This window comes from Notechis scutatus, chromosome 3 (assembly GCF_049901735.1).
Source record: "Notechis scutatus isolate UNSWTSFEM ecotype Mainland chromosome 3, rNotScu1.2, whole genome shotgun sequence".
In the NCBI taxonomy this organism is placed as follows: domain Eukaryota; kingdom Metazoa; phylum Chordata; class Lepidosauria; order Squamata; family Elapidae; genus Notechis; species Notechis scutatus.
Window position 1 is genome coordinate 522,495 of NC_142011.1, and position 16,987 is coordinate 539,481.

General features: G+C 64.2%; 1 protein-coding gene across 1 annotated transcript; it reads left to right on the forward strand.

Annotated features, from left to right (window-relative positions):
• The first annotated feature begins 4,123 nt into the window (after positions 1 to 4,123).
• ZNF335 (zinc finger protein 335) lies at positions 4,124 to 12,376 on the forward strand. The gene is given in 28 exon segments (XM_087959075.1): positions 4,124 to 4,247; positions 4,504 to 4,855; positions 4,934 to 4,987; positions 4,990 to 5,070; positions 5,143 to 5,292; positions 5,849 to 6,098; positions 6,178 to 6,287; positions 6,290 to 6,354; positions 6,447 to 6,559; positions 6,689 to 6,707; positions 6,896 to 7,012; positions 7,117 to 7,193; positions 7,274 to 7,421; positions 7,423 to 7,435; positions 8,107 to 8,329; positions 8,409 to 8,471; positions 8,964 to 9,058; positions 9,135 to 9,355; positions 9,686 to 9,821; positions 9,824 to 9,975; positions 10,090 to 10,232; positions 10,330 to 10,469; positions 10,618 to 10,721; positions 11,081 to 11,161; positions 11,247 to 11,330; positions 11,411 to 11,476; positions 11,582 to 11,786; positions 12,025 to 12,376. Coding segments are annotated over 28 exon segments (3,444 nt in total). The 5' UTR covers positions 4,124 to 4,169; the 3' UTR covers positions 12,129 to 12,376.
• The last annotated feature ends 4,611 nt before the right edge of the window (positions 12,377 to 16,987 follow it).

Genomic DNA, 16,987 nt, shown 5'->3' on the forward strand with positions numbered 1-16,987 from the left:
GAGTGGCAGCCGCAGCAGCCCGGGCCGCTGGTCCTTCGGCCGCTTCTCGTGACCGCGGGGCACCTGGCGAGCGGGCGGCCCTCCTCCGCCACCCGCGGGTGGGAGGTCAGGGCGCAGGCGGGAGAGAAGCCGGGCCTGGGAGAGAACGAAGCGGGACCCCCCGCCCTCCGCAGAAAGCCTCGGGCGCCAGAGGCGGCCGAGAGAAGCCCACCAGGCGAGGGGGGGGCGGTCAGAGGGGGCTCCTTCCCATCGCGGGCCAGGTGCACATGAATGTTGTCGCCCCACAGTGGCTGGCAGGTTGTTCCAGCTCCCCCCACTTCCTTTGGAGGGGGTGTCCCTGAGCAGCAGAACATCAACTCCTTGCAGCCCTCAACCCCCAACTCCTCATGAAAGGGCGAAGCGCCCCCTGTTGCGCCAAAGGGATTCAGTGGAACCTGGGGGGTCTCTCCCTGGGCAGCAGAAGGCAGAGCCCCCCAGGCCACCTGTGAAGACCCCTGGCGAGGAGGGGGCAGCGGAGGGATGGGGCAGAGATTGGCGACTGCTGGGAGGGCTGTTCACAGCCAAGCAGCCCAGCCAGCAGCCTCCCAGGAGAGGGATGGAGGCAGGGGCTGAGGGGTCCTGGCTGGAGGGAGGCAGGGCCCCACAAGGGCTCCTGTTCACCCCCAGCGGCTGCCCTTGTTGCCCTGGGGAGCTGGGAGGGAGAAGCACGGTGGCAGTCGTGGTGGCCCAGGCGTTGCCCCCAACCCTCTGCCTGGCTGTGCCTCTCCGAAGGGCAGGTCATGCCACCTGCACAGGTGAAGCTGCCCCAGCGACCAAGGCAAAATGGCGACCAACAGGAGAGGCACAAGGAAAACAGACAGCCGGGTTCCTGTATCAACTCTGCCTAGTTCCCACAGCACTGGAAAAGGGGCTCCTGGCTGTTTTTCACAAAACCGTCACAGCATCTCCGCAGCCACGTGACCAAAATTCAGAGGCTGGGCAGCCAGCTCGTATTTATGACGGTCACAGTGTGGGGGGGTGGGTCACGTGATCCCCTTTTGCGACCTTCTGACAAGCAGTCAATCAGGAAGCCGGTTTCATTTAACAAGCAGGTTACTAACGTTAACACCAGTAGTGCTACGCTTGACAATAGCGGCAAGGAAGGTCGTAAAATGGGGCAAAACTCACTGAATGGCTTAGCGACCAAAATGTCAGGCTACATTGTGGTTGTAAGTCAAGGAGTAACTGTGCATTGAGCAACAAAGGAAGCTCTTCTGGCTTCAGGAAGGTCTCACAAAAAGCAGCTTTTTTAAGCCTTTCAGAATTTGTTTCCTTGTTGTGGTGCAATTATTGTTTTAACAGGCTGGAGATGGTTGACTCTCTTAGCGGGGACGACCTGAAGCTTTCCAGTCAGAGGGGAAACAAAGTTTGTGTCAGTATTAAACTGCAATTTGAAATGTGGATGCTAATAAATATAAGGTTGATTTTTCATCCAAAGCTCAATGCCAATAAACAAACATGAGCTATATCAATAAGCAGACCACAAAATTTGTTGCACAGTAAACATATTTTAAGTTAGTAGTGAATGCTAAGGTATTCATTATACCATTGTTTATGACATGTACTTGCTAAAGAGAAAAACAAAAAAGTAGACAAAACAAACTGCCAAAATACAGGTTGATTTTCAAGTTCCTCTTTTTTGCATCTTCAGTAGTTTGCAGTGTATATACTTGACGTGCTGTGTGTTGCACAGTATGTACGGGGACTATTCCTGTTTAAATTTGATTTAAGCTGTTCATCGTACCTGACCTTTCGGATTCCATGAACTGGCACTCCAGGTGGAAGCTGTGGGGCGCGTAGGATAAAAGTCTAGGGTGGCCTCCTGCCTAACAGGCCCGGCAGCCTGACACTGATCCTCTGGGGCTGCACACCAGGTGGAACACCGGCCCCCTCGCCAGCCAGGTTCTGAGATGGCCTCATCCCAGGTCAGCTTCCGGAATGGGGCAGAGATGGGGCAGCAGGGAGCAACTGCACCCCAGAACTGGCAGCCACCCCCAGCATCACAGACTGACCCAGCCTAGTTGTGCTCCCCCCACTCAGCACCTGCCCTCCACGGTGGGGCAGATATTCGCCTCCAGGTGGTGGTGGGGGCACAGCCAGTGCCGGGACCTCTCCCAGCAGCGGCCCAGGGCTCCATGGTCAGCTGGCTCCAGAGGTTCCTGGCAAGGCTGCAGAGGACACCTCAACGCAGTTGGGGGCTTCCTGGCTCCAGCCGGGCCTTGCGGTTTCTGCCTTGTTTTGCACAGAACCTGAGTGATGAATCAGCCTCTCTGAGGCTGCAGGCGGCCAGAAACCGCAGAGGGGGCCTCAAAGGAGCCAGGAAGAGGGGAGGCGGCCAGGACGCTCTGGGGGGGCAATGGAGGCCAAGACCAGCCCTGAACTCCTGGCGCCCCTTCCTCACCTCTGCTGGGCCTGGAGCTGCCCAGGCACAAGAGCCAGCAAAGGAGGGGTTTGAGACTGACCTCCCCTGCCTGCTGGGGAAACTGAGGCAGCTCCACTCAGATCAGGGACCTGCCCGGAGGAAAGGGGGGGGGCTTCATAACCCGGATTTTTATGCCAACAGCATGCTTTCCGTCTCCCCAGGACTTTGGGCAAGGCAGCCCTTCCTTCCGTGGCCTTCACATCTCAGCCAGCCCCTTTGGGAGCGGATGCCATACGTGGCCTTCCACTGTTCCCAGGCGACACGGGCTCCCCACCAAGGGGAAGCAATGATCCCATGCCACGGGAAGGGTCCCCAAACCCTTCTTTGCAGTCCCTGGACCTCCAGCCACCCCCCTCCTTGTGGAACAACATGGCATGTTCTGCTATCTAGTTCGAGTCCCAGCAGAAATAAAGGTTGCAAGAAATGCACAATCTGGAAAACCTCTCCACCTCCCCCCCTTTTGTGCAGACAGTTTGTGTTCCCAAAATATGAAAAATGCAGCCAGACTCGAGGCCGGCCTCTCCCTGTCCTAAAAAAACCACTCAGACCCAGGAGGGGGGAGGGGTCCCTGGAGGGAGGGGAGACACCCAGTTAGCCTCCTCTGTTCTCCGTTTGGGGCGGCAATGGCTTCAGGGAGAAAGGGGGCTTGCGGGACACCCCCCCCCCCAATCCTTGGAGGAGAGGCTGGGGAAAGTATGAAGCAAGGGGCCGGGGAGGCCGGACTGTTCCTGGCAGCTTTGTGCAACCTCGGATGAGGCAAGGCTCGGGCTGAGCCAGCCCCAACCGCCACGGGAGGGACCCTCGCCGGGGGCTCCTCATGAGGCAACCGCTCCGAAGGGCTGGGGGAAGCGGAAGCTGCGGCCGGATTGGGGAGGCGGCTGAAGGACAAAGCTCGGCGCACCCTCCGCACCCAGCGAGGGGGAGGGAGGGGCTGCAGGCGGCGCCCCGAAGCTCCTGGGCGGTTTGGGTGCGTCCCGTCCCCCCCCGAGTGGCTTCCGCCTGCAAGGAGCGTCCCCCAGCCCGTCTTCCCGCAGAGGAGCCCAGAAAGAACCCGAACTCGGGGGGGAGGACGCGCAACGGACCACCGCTCCCCTCCCTCCTCCAAGGGGGCGCCGGGGCGGAGAGAAGCCCCCCGGGCAGCCCAGCTCTCCTTCTGGGGAGACCCTGCAGGGACCCCGCCGGACCCCCGCTCAGTCGGAGCCCGGGAGCTCCGCGGGGCCCCAGGGCGACCCTTCCTCCTCCGCCCGGAGGCTCCTCTCCCGTCTCCCGCAACGGGAGCGACGAACCACGGTTGGCTCAACCGGGTTGTTTTTTCTCAAAGAAGCCACGATTGTTGGCCTCCCCATCACGCAAACCGCGGTTTGCAAAACACACCGGCGGCAGAAGGCTCCCCCCCACCCCACGCCGGCTTCGTCCGCTTCGCCCTCCTGGCGGCGAACTCGCCCATCCGGCCTTTAGACCCGAGTTACGCACAAGCCATGGTTTACCGCGAGCGCCGCGGGCCCGGTACCGATTCCGGCCCCGCCCCTCGCGCGCGCAGGCGCGGCAAAGGCCGGCGACGCTTATCGCGGAAGCCGACGAAAAATAGATCCGAGCGTAGAAGCGCGCGGTCTTCGCGTTGGCCACAAACGTAGTCCCGGCCGCAGCGGCGCCCTCGGCGGTGGAGGTCCCGAGCGCAAAATCCCTCCGCCGGGCGAGAGAAGCGGCCATGGCGTCTTCGCGGGTGCCGGAACAGAAACCAGAGTCGCCGACGGAGCCCCGGAGCCCCGCGGCGGAGAGGCCGGCGGTGAGGCGAAGGGGGCGAAGGGGAGGCGCGTGTCCGCGGCGGCTCCCAGCCGGCGGAGGGGCGAAGGGCCCTCGGCAAGATGGCGGAGGGGCGAGCGGGCGCAGGCAGCGCCAGGGGCAGCCCGGCTCGGACAGGCCCCGCCGAGGCTGGGAGGGGAGGGGAGGGAGGGCGGAGCGCGGGGGTCCCAGACCCCTCCCCCGCCTGCCCTGGCGCGGCCCCCCGGAGCCCGGCTGACCCCCCGCCCCTGCCCCCCCAGGCCCTGCCCCGCAGAGCGGCGGAGGAGACGGCGAGCCCGGGCGGAGGAGGGGGGCGGCGGCAGCAGCAGCAGCAGGAGGAAGAGGAGGAGGAGGAGGAGGATGGGCCTGTCCCCCGGGTGAGCCTCCCCCTCCCCCCAGCCCGGGCGGGGGTCGTGGGGTCTCGGCGAGTGACGGCCGCCTCCTCTCTCCTCCCTCTCTCTCCCCCGGCAGGCGAGGGCGGCTGGCGAGCGTCGGCCGAGGCGCTGGTGGAGGTGGTGGTGGTGCAGCGCTTCCAGTGCCGGCGGTGCCCCTTCCGCAGCGCCGCCCGCCAGACGCTCCTGCGCCACGTGCAGCGGCGGCACCTGCAGCCAGGTAGGCGGGGGCGGGGCGGGGGCGGGGCGGGGGGCAGCGGGGGCCCCACCGGCGGCTGAGCGGCTCTTCTGCCTGCAGGCGGCACCCCCGGGCCCAAGAGGGGCCGCCCGCGCAAGGGGGCTGCGGGGCCAGAGGCCAAACCCCGCAGGAGGAGGAGCAGCAGCAGGAGGAGGAGGACGACGTGGTGGACGCCGGAGCCATCGATGACCCCGAAGGTAACGGGGCGCTGGGAGGCAACGGGGGGCTTTGCTGCTGCTGGTCTCCGACCCCCCCTCTGCCCCCTGCAGTGGACAGCGACTACAACCCGGCGGAGGATGAGCCCCGAGGACGCCCGGCCAGGATCGGCCGCTTCCCCCACCCCCTCCCCAAGCAGGGACTGCGCCGGCGGCCCGGGAGGCCCCGCAAGTTCCCCGCCTGGAAGGGCCCCCGGACGGAGGGTAAGGAGGGGCAGTTTCGGGGCTTGTGGCCCGTCCTCCTTGGGCCCCTGGGGCCGCCCTCCGTGCTGAAGGCTGCGCCGGGGTTGCAGCCTCCTGAGCGTGGCCCCTGCAGGCAGGCAGGCAGGCGGCCCCGCTTGGGAGGAGAGCCCCGGAGGGCCTCCCCTCGGGAGGGAGACCGCCTGCTGCTGGCAAAGGATTGGACCCTTTCCCCTCTTTGGCGGGTCCCCTTGCGCGGTTCCTGCTCTGTCCAGGTGGACGCAGCCAGTGAGGCTTTGCCGGTCACTTCCTAGCCTTTGGTCACTCCTGGCACCAGCTCTCCCTTGTGGCCACTCAGGACGGAGGCTCTCTGGCCCCAGCAGCCCCTTTGCTTTCCATGCCGTCCTCTTGTGCCAGGGGGTCCCATTGGGCAACTGGGCAGCTCCCCCTGCCCAAGACAGGATCCTCGGAGGGCCTCCCAGGCGGAGCTTTCCCGGGGGATTCCCGCAGGCCTTTGCGACGTCTGCTTGGAGATCCAGGGCTCTGCAGGGCTCCCATTGCTGGATTCCTCCCTCGGCAGGCGCTGAAGCGGAGCCAGCTGTCTCCTCGCCGTGTGTCCCGCAGGGGGAGCCACAGAGCTCCGAGCCAGCCAGCTCCTCGGCCTCCGTCCCTGATGGCACCGCTCGCCTGGCAGAAACGGCGGTGAACCAGTCGGACTCAGAGAACAGGGACCCGTCCTCCCACAGCCAGCCTGAAGCGCCTCCCCGCCGACGAGGCCGGCCCTCCCACCGGTTCCTGGGCAAGAAATACCGCAAGTACATGGGGCGAAGGTGAGAGGTGGGGCTGCGCTCCAGGAGGAGGCCTCTGGCTGGGGCCCCCAGGTGACAACCCCCCTGTGCCTCCCCACAGATACTGCTACAAGTCTGCCAAGCCCTTGATGCGGCCCTACCTGTGTCGGATCTGTGGCTCCCGCTTCCTGACCCACGAGGACCTGCGCTTCCACGTGAACTCCCACGAGGCCGGGACCCCCAGCTCTTCCGCTGCCTACAGTGCAGCTACCGCTCCCGGCGTTGGTCCTCTCTGAAGGTGAGCCCCCGCCCCCAGTTTAGCCCCCTCCCAGCAGGGGAGCCTCCGTTGCCAGGAGCCGCCAGCCTCCCTCCCTCCTTCGCCTCCTGCAGGAGCACATGTTCAACCACGTGGGCCGGAAGCCCTACCAGTGCGAGGAGTGTGACTACACCAGCGTGTACAAGAAGGACGTCATCCGCCACTCTGCGGTGCACAACCGGGACAAGTGAGTGCCGAGGGGAGGGGGCTCCCTGGACCCCCTCGTGGCCCCTGAAGACTCTGTGCGGGGGGGGATCCTCCCTTCCGTGTTCCGGTTTCCTTACGGAGCCCCTTTCCTTCCTCTGCTCTGTTCCAGGAAGAAGCGAGTCGACCCGGTAAGCGCGGAGGGTCTCCTGGCTTGGCATCTCCCCCGCCCCCCCCCCACTGCCTGTTTCCCTGGCTTGGGGAGTGGGGGGCACCAGCTTGGCTCTTGTTTCTGGCCGGGCTGGGAGCAGCGGAGGGTCCCCCTCCTCCCTGCCTAGCGGGGACTGACCCAGTGGAGCCTCTCCCCCCCCCTCCCCAGGCGCCCAAGCGGAGCTCCTTCCCCTGCCCGGTCTGCGGCCGAGTCTACCCCATGCAGAAACGGCTCACCCAGCACATGAAGACGCACAGCTCCGAGAAGCCCCACATGTGCGACAAGGTGGGTGCGGGGCTGCCTGGGTGGGGGCTTGGGGGCCTGAAGCCTGGCCCTGCAGGTGACCCCGCCTGGCCCCTCCCCCCTCGCTCTCCCTCCCTTTCTCGCAGTGCGGGAAGTCCTTCAAGAAGCGCTACACCTTCAAGATGCACCTGCTGACCCACATCCAGGCAGTGGCCAACCACAGGTGAGTGTGGCTGGCGGGCCCTTCCGGACCCTTCCGCCTCTTCTGGGCTGCCGGTCACGGGGCTCCCCTTCTCTGGGCAGGTTCAAGTGCGAGTTCTGCGACCACGTCTGCGAGGACAAGAAGCTGCTGCTCAACCACCAGCTGCTGCACATCAACGACCGGCCCTTCCGCTGCAGCCTCTGCCCTTACGCCACCGTCCGCGAGGACTTCCTGCTCTCCCACACTGCCCGTCAAGCACACAGGTGCGGGGGAGGGGAGGCCTCCGGGAGGGCAGGTGAAGGCTTTGTGCCGGATCCCAGCCTGGGGCCCCTGATTTGTGGCCCTCTGCAGCGGGGGCCTTGGGGGGGGGCAACGGCTTTTTACTCGCGCCCCCCCCCTCCCCCAAACAGTCCTTGAGCCTCCAGCTCCTCCTGGCTACACCCGCCTGCTTTCCTGGCCTCCTGCAGTGCCCGTAGGAGGCTGAGCTGCACCAATAATAATAACGATAATCAACGTAGGTGCCCTCGGAGTGCCAGCATCCTGGCCGCTTCCAGCTGCTCAAAGGCCTGAGAGCAAAGAGGAAGCTGAGGAGGCGGAAGGGGGGAGAGGGCATTGTCCGGGCAAAGGGGCAGCTCTTCGCGGCTTTTGGAATCCCGCAGGGCGGGAGGCCTTGGCATTGCCAGGGGCAGGGCCCGGTCCCTCTGAAGGGGGAGAGGAGGGGGCTGCGCAGTGAGTTCAGCCGTCTTGTAGCCCAGACCCTGGGGAGGGCTTGCCTGCCTCGGTGCCATCCGTCAGCCTTTGGGAGCGGGCACAGCCGCGTCTTGGGGGCACCCGTTGTGGGGTTTTCGGTTGTGCCGCCTCGTGCGGATTGGGGGCTGGCGGGGGGGTCGAGCCGGGCGGAGGGCCTTCTGCTCAGCCTCGGTGGCCCCTGCAGGCGGGAAGCCCTTCGGCTGCGACCTCTGCCACTTCTCCACCAAGCACAAGAAGAACCTGCGCCTCCACGTCCAGTGCCGCCACCCGGAGAAGTTTGAGGAGTGGGTGCAGCTCCACCCGGAGGAGGGTCCCTGCCGCCGCCGCCCCTTCTTCACCCTGCAGCAGATCGAGGAGCTGAAGCAGCAGCACGGCCAGGGAAATGCAGCCCCGCGCCCAGCCCGCCCGTGAGTGGCCAGAGCCCCCCGGGAGCCCCCCGCTGCGGCTGCTGCTGCGGCTGAGATGACCTGCTGGCTCTTCCCGCAGGTGCTGGGACCCCGGACCCTCCCCAGGAGCCCTTGCAGGGAGCCATCCTTCTCTTCGAGCCAGGTGAGGGGGGGGCAGTGGGCAGGGGGGAGCAGCCCTGGAGCCCCCATGTCCAGAGAGGGTCTCCCGTTCTCTCGTCTGGGTGCCGGGGTCTGAAGGGGGTTACCCCAGAGGCCCCTTCAACTCCCAGAGTCCTCTGCCTCGGGGGTTGAAGTCTGAAAGGGGGCCGTTTGGAGGCCTCTGGGGCAGAGCCTGGCAACTGGGCCCGATTAGAACCGAGGTGTTTCGCTCCTCACCCAAACGGAAAGGTTGGGGAGGCGGAGGGAGTCCTTGCAACGAGCCCACTCTGGCCCTACAGGCTGCCCCGGGGGTCTGGTGCGGAAGGCAGCCTGAAGCCAGAGAGAGACCCTCCCCTCTTTTGGGGGAGAACGGAAGCTGGAGGCCGCAGTCCTCGTGCGCTGAGAGACCCCCCAGCTTCACGAAGCAGCTCAGAAGCCGGGCTGTGGGGTGCAAGGCTTAACTATGATATCTCTCTCCCCCAACCCTCCCCCCCAGAGGTGGAGGGCTCGGCAGAGGTGAGCACGCAAACCGCCCTGGACCTCCTGCTGAGCATGAGCGGCCAGCGGGAGCTGCCGGCCAGTGCCCTGGAGGTGAGGCTGGGGCTTCCCAGCTCCTATTGGGGGGGGGCAGAGCCTTGAGCCTGACCTGGCCCTGCTCCTCCCACAGGTGGCCCTGGTGAAGGCGCCCTTGGAGTCCCGGGGCCAGGAGGAGGAGGAGGAGGAGCTGCAGGGCAGCCTGCTGGCCACCCAGGGCACGGATCAGAGGGAGCCCCTCGTCCAGCCCCCCACGGGCCCCTCCGAGGTCCAGCACATCACCCTCCCCTTCTGCAGCGCCCCCGAGTACAGCGTGGTCTCCACCAGCGGGGAGGTTGCCGGCACTCTGTACGGGTGAGACGGGGGGAGGGGAGATCAGAGACGGGGCCTCCCCGAATCCCTTCAGCCCCTCAGCTGAGCCCCCTCCTCCTCCCCCGTGCCCATCTCCCACCCTCTCTCGGCAGCCAGGAGGTGGTGCAGGTCCCCGAAGGTGCAGCCGCCCAGACTGTCATCCAGGACTCCCTGGAGGAGGCTCCCGCAGTGCTAGAGGGGCCCCAGCAGCCCCCACCACCTTCCGGGAGGTGAGCAGGGAGCCCCGGAGGGGAAGGAGGAGCCTCGGCTGGGGGGCGGCTGGGGCCCCTCCTCCTCCTCCGTCGTCCCTGATGAGTCTCCCCACCCCCGCAGGCCAATGGGGATCCCCTGCCGAGCGCCCAGTGGCCGGTGGTGCGCTGCCTGGCCTGGCAGGCCCAGGAGCAGCCGGAGGCCGGCGGGATCTCCCTGGTCCCGGCAGAGCAGCCCCCCGGGCAGGAGGCCCCCGCCGGGCCAGGCCCCCGGCCAAGAAGTTCTCCTGCAAGATCTGCAGCGCCTCCTTTGCGGGCCGGGCGGAGATGGAGAGCCTGCGGGCCCACACCGGGCCCAGCGGCTTCAAGTGCCCCGACTGCCCCTTCACGGCTCCCGCCTGGCCAGAGGTCCGGGTAGGTGCTCCGGGGGAGGGGGCGGAGAGGGCGGCTCTGGGGCGGCGGTGGGAGGGGTCTTCCTCCGGGAGGAGTCCCACTCAGCCCCCGCCCCCATCTTCCCCCCTCCCCCAGAGCCACCTGGAGCAGCACGCCAGCCTCCGGCCCCACAAGTGCCAGCACTGCAGCTTTGCCTCCAAGAACAAGAAAGACCTCCGCAGGCACACGCTGACCCACACCAACGAGAAGCCCTTCGCCTGCCCCATCTGCGGCCAGAGGTCAGCCTGGGGGAGGGAAGGGGGCGTCTTCCTGGGGGGGCAGGGTCCGGCCCTGGCAGCTGAGTGAGGGCAGCTCTCCCCCCCCCCCGGCCTGCAGGTTCAACCGGAAGGGCCACCTCAAGTTCCACACGCAGAGGCTGCATAGCTCCGAGGGGAGGACGGCCTCCGAGCCCCTCCCCAGCGCCCCCCAGGCCCTCATCCTGAACAGCCACGAGGAGACCCTGGCCACGCTGCAGAGTAAGCGGGAGGGAGGGAGGGAGGGGAGGGGCCTCCCCCACCCCGGGGACAGCAGGTGGGTGCCAGGCGCTTTGGCCCCTGGCTGTCTTGGGGGGGTAGTCAGGCTGGCACCCTGGACCACCCCCCTCCCTCCCTCCCTCCCCCGTGGCGGCCCTGCAGTCCGGCCCAGAGCGGCTCCAGCAGGCCCTGGAGCAGGAGCACATGATCGTCACCCAGGAGGAGCAGGAGGAGGAGGAGGGGGACCCCAACGAGGTGAGGGGCCCAGCCAGGCCGAGGTGGCCGGGGGGAGCTTTACCTGGGGGAGGGGGCAGCCCAAGGCCAGGGGCGGTTCAGGGAAGGCCCCCACCCGGGTGAGTTTTGGGGGCCAGGAGAATTGGGGGAGGTGCAGCTGGGTTGATGGGAGGCTGCATTGACCCAACCTGAGCTCAGGTGAGGGGGGCGGGGGGCTCTTCTGATCTCTCCTGCCTGTGTGGGAGCCTCCAGCCTGGGCCTGTTGGAGGAATCGGCAGTCATTTCAGCCTCTCGCCCCCCTTTGCCCTTGGCCCCCCTCCCAGCCTCTCCCTGCTTTGGGGGCTGGGCTGGGCCAAGGCTGGGCGCTTGCTTGCTTGCAGGAGGAGGCCACCTACATCCAGGAGATCATGGCCACGGCAGACGGGCAGATGGTGCAGCACCTGGTGACCACCGAAAACCAGGTGAGTCCCCGGCCGGACCCCCAGGAGGGAGGAGCTCTGGCTGCCAGCCCCCCCCGCCCTAACCTTCCCCGCCTTCATTCCGAAGGTGCAGTACATCATCACCCAGGAGGGCGTCCAGCAGCTGCTGCCCCACGAGTACCTGGTGCTGCCTGAGGGCCACCACATCCAGGTGAGGAGGCCGCCCTCCTACAAACGGGGGAGGGTCCCCTCCTGTGCGCCCATGTCGCTCACTCCCGGCTGCCGTTGCAGGTGCAGGAGGGCCAGATCACCCACATCCAGTACGAGCAAGGCGGCCCCTTCGTGCAGGAGCCCCAGGTGTGAGGGGCAGCAGTGGGGGAGGGGGACCAGGCTGAGCTCCTGAATGGGCTCCCAGGGCTGGGGGGTTGGGGGGGGTCTGACGGACGCCTTCTGCCCACACAGATCCAGTACGTCCCAGTGTCCCCCGGGCAGCAGCTTGTCACACAAGCCCAGCTGGAGGCCGCGGCACACTCGGCCGTGACGGTTATCGGCGGGGCCGGGAGCAGCAAAGAGACCCCTGCGGAGCAGGAGCTGCTGCCCGTCGCCTTGGACCGATCGGCTGCCAGTTTGGGCAAAGGGAAAAGCCCTGGTTGCCTCTTCTGCACAGGTGCCGCAGGGCAGTCTGGGCACATTTGGGGGGGGGGGCGAAGGGGGGGGCTGAATCCTCTGGGCCACCCCACTTCCCGAGGAGGAGGAGGAGGAGGGGTCTCCAAAGGCTCCCTCTCCCTTTGTCAGGGTGGGCCCGTGCCACCCTTGCCCTGCCCACAAGTCTCCTGCCCTCCGTGAGTGGGGTGGAATTGGGACCCCCTCCCCTCCCCTCCGCTCATTCGCTTCTCCCTCTGCAGCAGTGGCGGACGTGGCCGTGGCCCACGCTCCCTTCGGCACGGAGTCTGGGCCGGAGCAGCTGCAGCCGGGCATCCACTACGACATCATCACCCTCGCAGAATGACCGGCTTTGGCCCCCCCGGCCTCTTTGGGGACCCTTGGGGGCAAAGGGGATTGTGCCTCCCGCTCCGGCCGTTGCTCCAACCTGCCCGCCCCGCAAGTCACCTGGCAGGCCAGGTGGAGGGGGGGCTCTTCCCAGGGACCGCCTGGAAGTGGGACGTCCAGCCCAAGGCTGGAGCCAGCAGCCTCACCCGGGGATGCCTGGTGGATGCTCTGCTGAATAAAAAGGGCCCCCGCCAGGCCTGGACATGGTTGCGGGTCTGTGTGATGGATGGCTTGGGAGAGCGGGGCCCTTCACACACACACACACACACACACACACACACACACACCCAGCCACTCCACCCCCTTCCTGGCTGCCCAGGCGCTGCTGCTGCCGCCTCTCCATTTGGCAGAGTTCGCACCAGATTAGGTCTGCTAATCCGGGAATTGAACGAGGAGGCGCTCTGGCCTGATCCCCTGGCACTCGACAGGGCAAAGGCTGCCTCGCCCGAAGGGCACCTTCAGCCAGGTGCCAGGCAGGGCTGGGCAGGTGGCAGAGGATTCCCCCCCCCTGCAGTCTGCACCCCAGCTGTGCCCTTGCCTGGCTCAGCCCCCAGCCGCTGCATTAGCCGAGGCCAAGCAGGGATTACCAGCTGTTAGCTGACCAAGCCCCCTCTTCCTCCGTGGGACAAGGTCGCGCTCCAGAAGGAGACGAGAGGCAGGAGCCAGGCGGGCCTTGTCCCCATCGGGGCTGCAGCCCTCAAGGAGGGGAGGCCAGGGACAGCCGGACCACGGCCGGGATCCCCTCCGCCTCTGCCCCCTCCCGGTTGCTGGAGCCAGGAGGCGGCTGGTGCAGGGTGGGGGCGGAGGATGGCAGGGAAAGCAGGTGGGGGGAGCTTGGCTCTTCCGGCTGGGGAGGAATCCCTGGGCTCCCTTGGGCTGCGGGGGAGGGGCATGGCACTGCAGGCGCCGCGAGATGCTCCATGTCTGCCAGGCTGCTGCAAACCAGGACGGCCCCTAAAGCTTGCAGGCCCCCTCGGGTGCAGAGGCAGGTGGCTCAGTGCCCAGGGAGGCCTTGAACCCCGGGCCATAGTTTGGCTCTGCCCACCTGAAGAGCCCCAGTGGGGAGGGGCGCCTGGTGCCTCCCGATAGCCGCCATAGTTGGCAGCAAAATAGAGGAGACTCCCTGGCCCCCAAGAGCGAGCGAGAGTGTGGCAGTCGTGGGAGACCTTGGAGGGTGGACTGGACCATTTGGCGGTTCCTGGGGGGTCTGCGCTGCCTGCCTCACCTCCCCCTCCTCAGTGGGCTCAGCCTTTGCTCTGGAGGAGATTCTCCCCAGGGAGGGATACTGAGAATAGCCCCTTCCCCACCCTGGCCCTGCAGGAGGGGGGTTGCGGTGGTCCCTCCTGAAGCCTGCCTGCCCTGAAAGGGGGGTCACAAGGGCTTCACCTGCCACCCCAAGGGGGAGGGGCTCCATCGCCCAGCAGGGTCTTTGCAGCTGCACTGGAAGAGGCGGGCCCTGGACTTCTGCCCCCCAGCTAACTCACAGGTGTGTTTTGCCCACTCAAGGGCCGTCGCTGAGTGCCCTTCCGCCCAGATGGGTGACCTGCTGGGCCTGCTTAGTGTAACCAACAGAAACATGGTTGAAATGCCCCCCCCCCCTCTGCTTTCCTGGAGCCTCCGTGCCCAAAAGGGCCGCTGGGGTCGGGGGGACCTTCCCTGGGCCTCCCTGCTGCAGTGAGCCCGAAATTCACCCTGCGAGGGAGGCGGCTACATTCACACCCACCCACCGAGGAGGGAAAGCGGAAGGCGGGCATGCGAGGGGGCTGTGGAGACGGGGCAATGGGTGCTGGGCGTGGAGCCTGGCCCAAGAGCCAGGGCCTTTCCTGCAGCCTGCCCTGGGCAAGAGCCTCGCCCCTTGCACAGCTGCAGGCCAGGGTCAGCGTGCCAAAGCCCCATCTGGGTCCCCCGTCTGGAGGAGTTTATACAGGCCGGATGCACATTAAACCAAATCCCCCAATTTAGGAAGGGGGGATACCCAGGGCGAACCAGGGGCTGCACCTGCTGGACTCTGCTCTCCATGCTGTCCGGTCCCCCGTGCTACTTGTTGCCCCAGAGAAGAACCGTTGCTATAGGGGACGCATCTGCCCGTGTGGACTGCTGGGAAGGCTCTTCCGAGTGGGCCAGTTGGGGGGGGACGGGACGGGGGTGTTGCACCTCCTGGGGGCTGGGGCTCAAAATGCCAAGAAGAGCACCCAGCGCAGACTCGCCTGACAAAATTCAGGAGAAAACCACCTTTTGACTCCGACCAGTAAAGCCACCTCTGCTGAGTCCTGCTGATTGCTGTGGGGTCCGCTGCCGTTTGCCCCTCACCCCCCAAAAAACCCTTCCTGGTGGTCTCCCACCCAGCTCTTCGTGAGATCTGATCCTGCCCGGCTTTGGGAACATCCTGCAAAGTTGGGCCAGATGTGCCTTAAGCACAAGAACAGCTGGCTCTTGCTTCTCCCCTGCTTTGGCCAGAAGCCCTGAGCCTCCCAGCTGGTGGGCGCGGAAGGGGGGGGCCTGGCTGGCTGACCTGCCTTTCCGAGGTGGCGGGCGATGGGGTGACCTTCTGGCTGAATGCAGAAATGGCCTTGGCCGCCCTGCGCAAAGGCCTCTCGGGAGAGGCAGGATCCAATTCCCTTCCAGCTTCAAGTCCTTGCATCCTCTGGAGCCGGGGTCTCCAACCATGGCCGCTCTAAGACTTGTGGGCTTTGAATTCCCCGGCTAGCTTTGCTTTGGTGGCTGGGGGATTCTGGGAGTTGAAGTCCAAACGTTGCTTAGGTTGGAGGCCTCTGCTTTACCCCATGTAAAGGGCGACTACCATCCATTGGCTTTTATCTCGTAGGGACCAGACAGTCCTTGGTCCGTCCCCAGCTGGTCCTTCCGCCCCTCCCCAGCATCAGGGCCTCCACCAGTTTGCTGCCTCTTTGCCTTTGTCCAATATGTCCAAAATAGGATATCTTGAGCCTGCTCCTTTAGGTCTTGGGTGACCCTGAGGTCTTCCCCATCCATTTGGTTCTGGTCCACCCACCGTCTTCTCTGGAGTCTCCACCAAGACCAAACTCAAAAGGCCCAAGACTCTGCCCTCCTTGTCCACAAAAGAGAAGGTGGGGGGGGGGACTTGCCTGCCATGTCCTGGTGTTGGGCGAGGTGCACCCTAACACCCTAAAGATCTTTCCCAGGCCTTCCTGGCTGCTCTGCAGTGTTTTCCTGGATTGCTGGTTCCTTGGGTGCTGATGGTTAACCAGAAAATAGCTGGAAGGGACCTTGGAGGTCTTCTAGTCCAGCCCCCCGCTCAAGCAGGAGACCAGAGACCGTTTCAGACACGTGGCTGCCCAGTCTCTTCTCGAAGACCTCCAGTGATGAAACACCCACAACTTCTGGTGAAGGCAATTTCTGTTCCACAGGTTAATTGTCCTGCCTGCCAGGAAGTTTCTCCTGAATTCCAGATTCCTTGATTCGTTTCCATCCATTGTTTCTTGTCTTGCTTTGTGGTGTTTTGGAAAATAAGTTGACCCCCTCCTCTTTGTGGCAGCCCCTCACATCCTGGCATGCTGTTCTCCCCAGCCCTTCTTTTCTCTAGACTGGCCCAACCCAAATCCTGCAACTACTCTTCTTCGCATGTTTTAGCGTCCAGGCCTTTAATCGACCTAGTTGCTCTTCTTGGCACTTTTCCCAACATCTGTTTTTGTAACGTAACCGGAGGCAGGACTCCAGGTGTGGCCTTGCAGAGGCTTTATAGAGCGGTACAAGTACTTCACGTGAACAACACCTGACGCCCCCAACAGGTAGGAGCCCCCACCACTTTGCTCTCTCCACTCTCCGTGGTTCTGCTACGTGATGTCAGTAGTTTGAACTTCCTTACATTTCATTTCCGTCCCACCTTTCCGCTCTGCTCTCTGGCCTTCCCTGCTGGGGCTCTGCGTGTTCGGACGTCCGAGGGTTCTTTCTCATCGGCAGAGATTGTAGGGATGGTCCGTCCTCCAGTCTCTCTTCCAACCCAGCCTCTCTATCACCTCCTTTTCTGCAGGGAGTCCTCGACTTACAACATTTTGCTTAGTGACCGTTCAAAGTTACAACGGCACTGAAAAAAATGACTTAGGGCCGTTTTTCATACTTACAACCGTTGCACCATGCCCATGTTCACAGGATCCAAATTCAGGCCCTTGGCAGCTGACTCACATTTATGGTGGTTGCAGTGTCCCCACATCACGTGATCCCCTTTTGCGACCTCCTTACAAGCAATGTCCATGAGGGAACCTGGATTCACTTAATGACCATATGACCAACTGATGAATTGCAGCCACAACTGTGGCTCAAAAAATGGTCAAATGCAAAATTCACTTAACAAAGGTTGCAGTTAGCAACAAATACGTTGGCCTCAGTTGTGGCTGTAAGGCGAGGATTAGCTCTGTTAGAATACAAGACTTTCCTTCTTGTGCAGGGAGTTGGACTAGATGACCTCCGAGGTCCCTTCCAACTCTTTCACTCTCATATATTCATCTCAGAGGCTGAATAAATAAGGAGAGAGAATTCAGGTGGTTCTCAAATTAGAAGAGTTCATTCAGTGACTTTTCAAAGTTACAACAACACTGAAAAAAGGGACTGACGAATGTTTTTCATATTCTGTGGTCAGAATTTGAATGCTTGGCTCACATTTACGACAGCCGCTGTGTCCCAGGGTGACGCGATCCCATTTTGCAACCTCCTGACAAGCAAAGCCAATGGGGAAGTCACTTAACGACCATGTCTCTCCCTGAACTGCAGTGATTTGCTTAAGAACCATGGCAAGAAACGTCGCAAAGTGGGGCAGAACCCCTTAAGCAACCTTCTCAATTA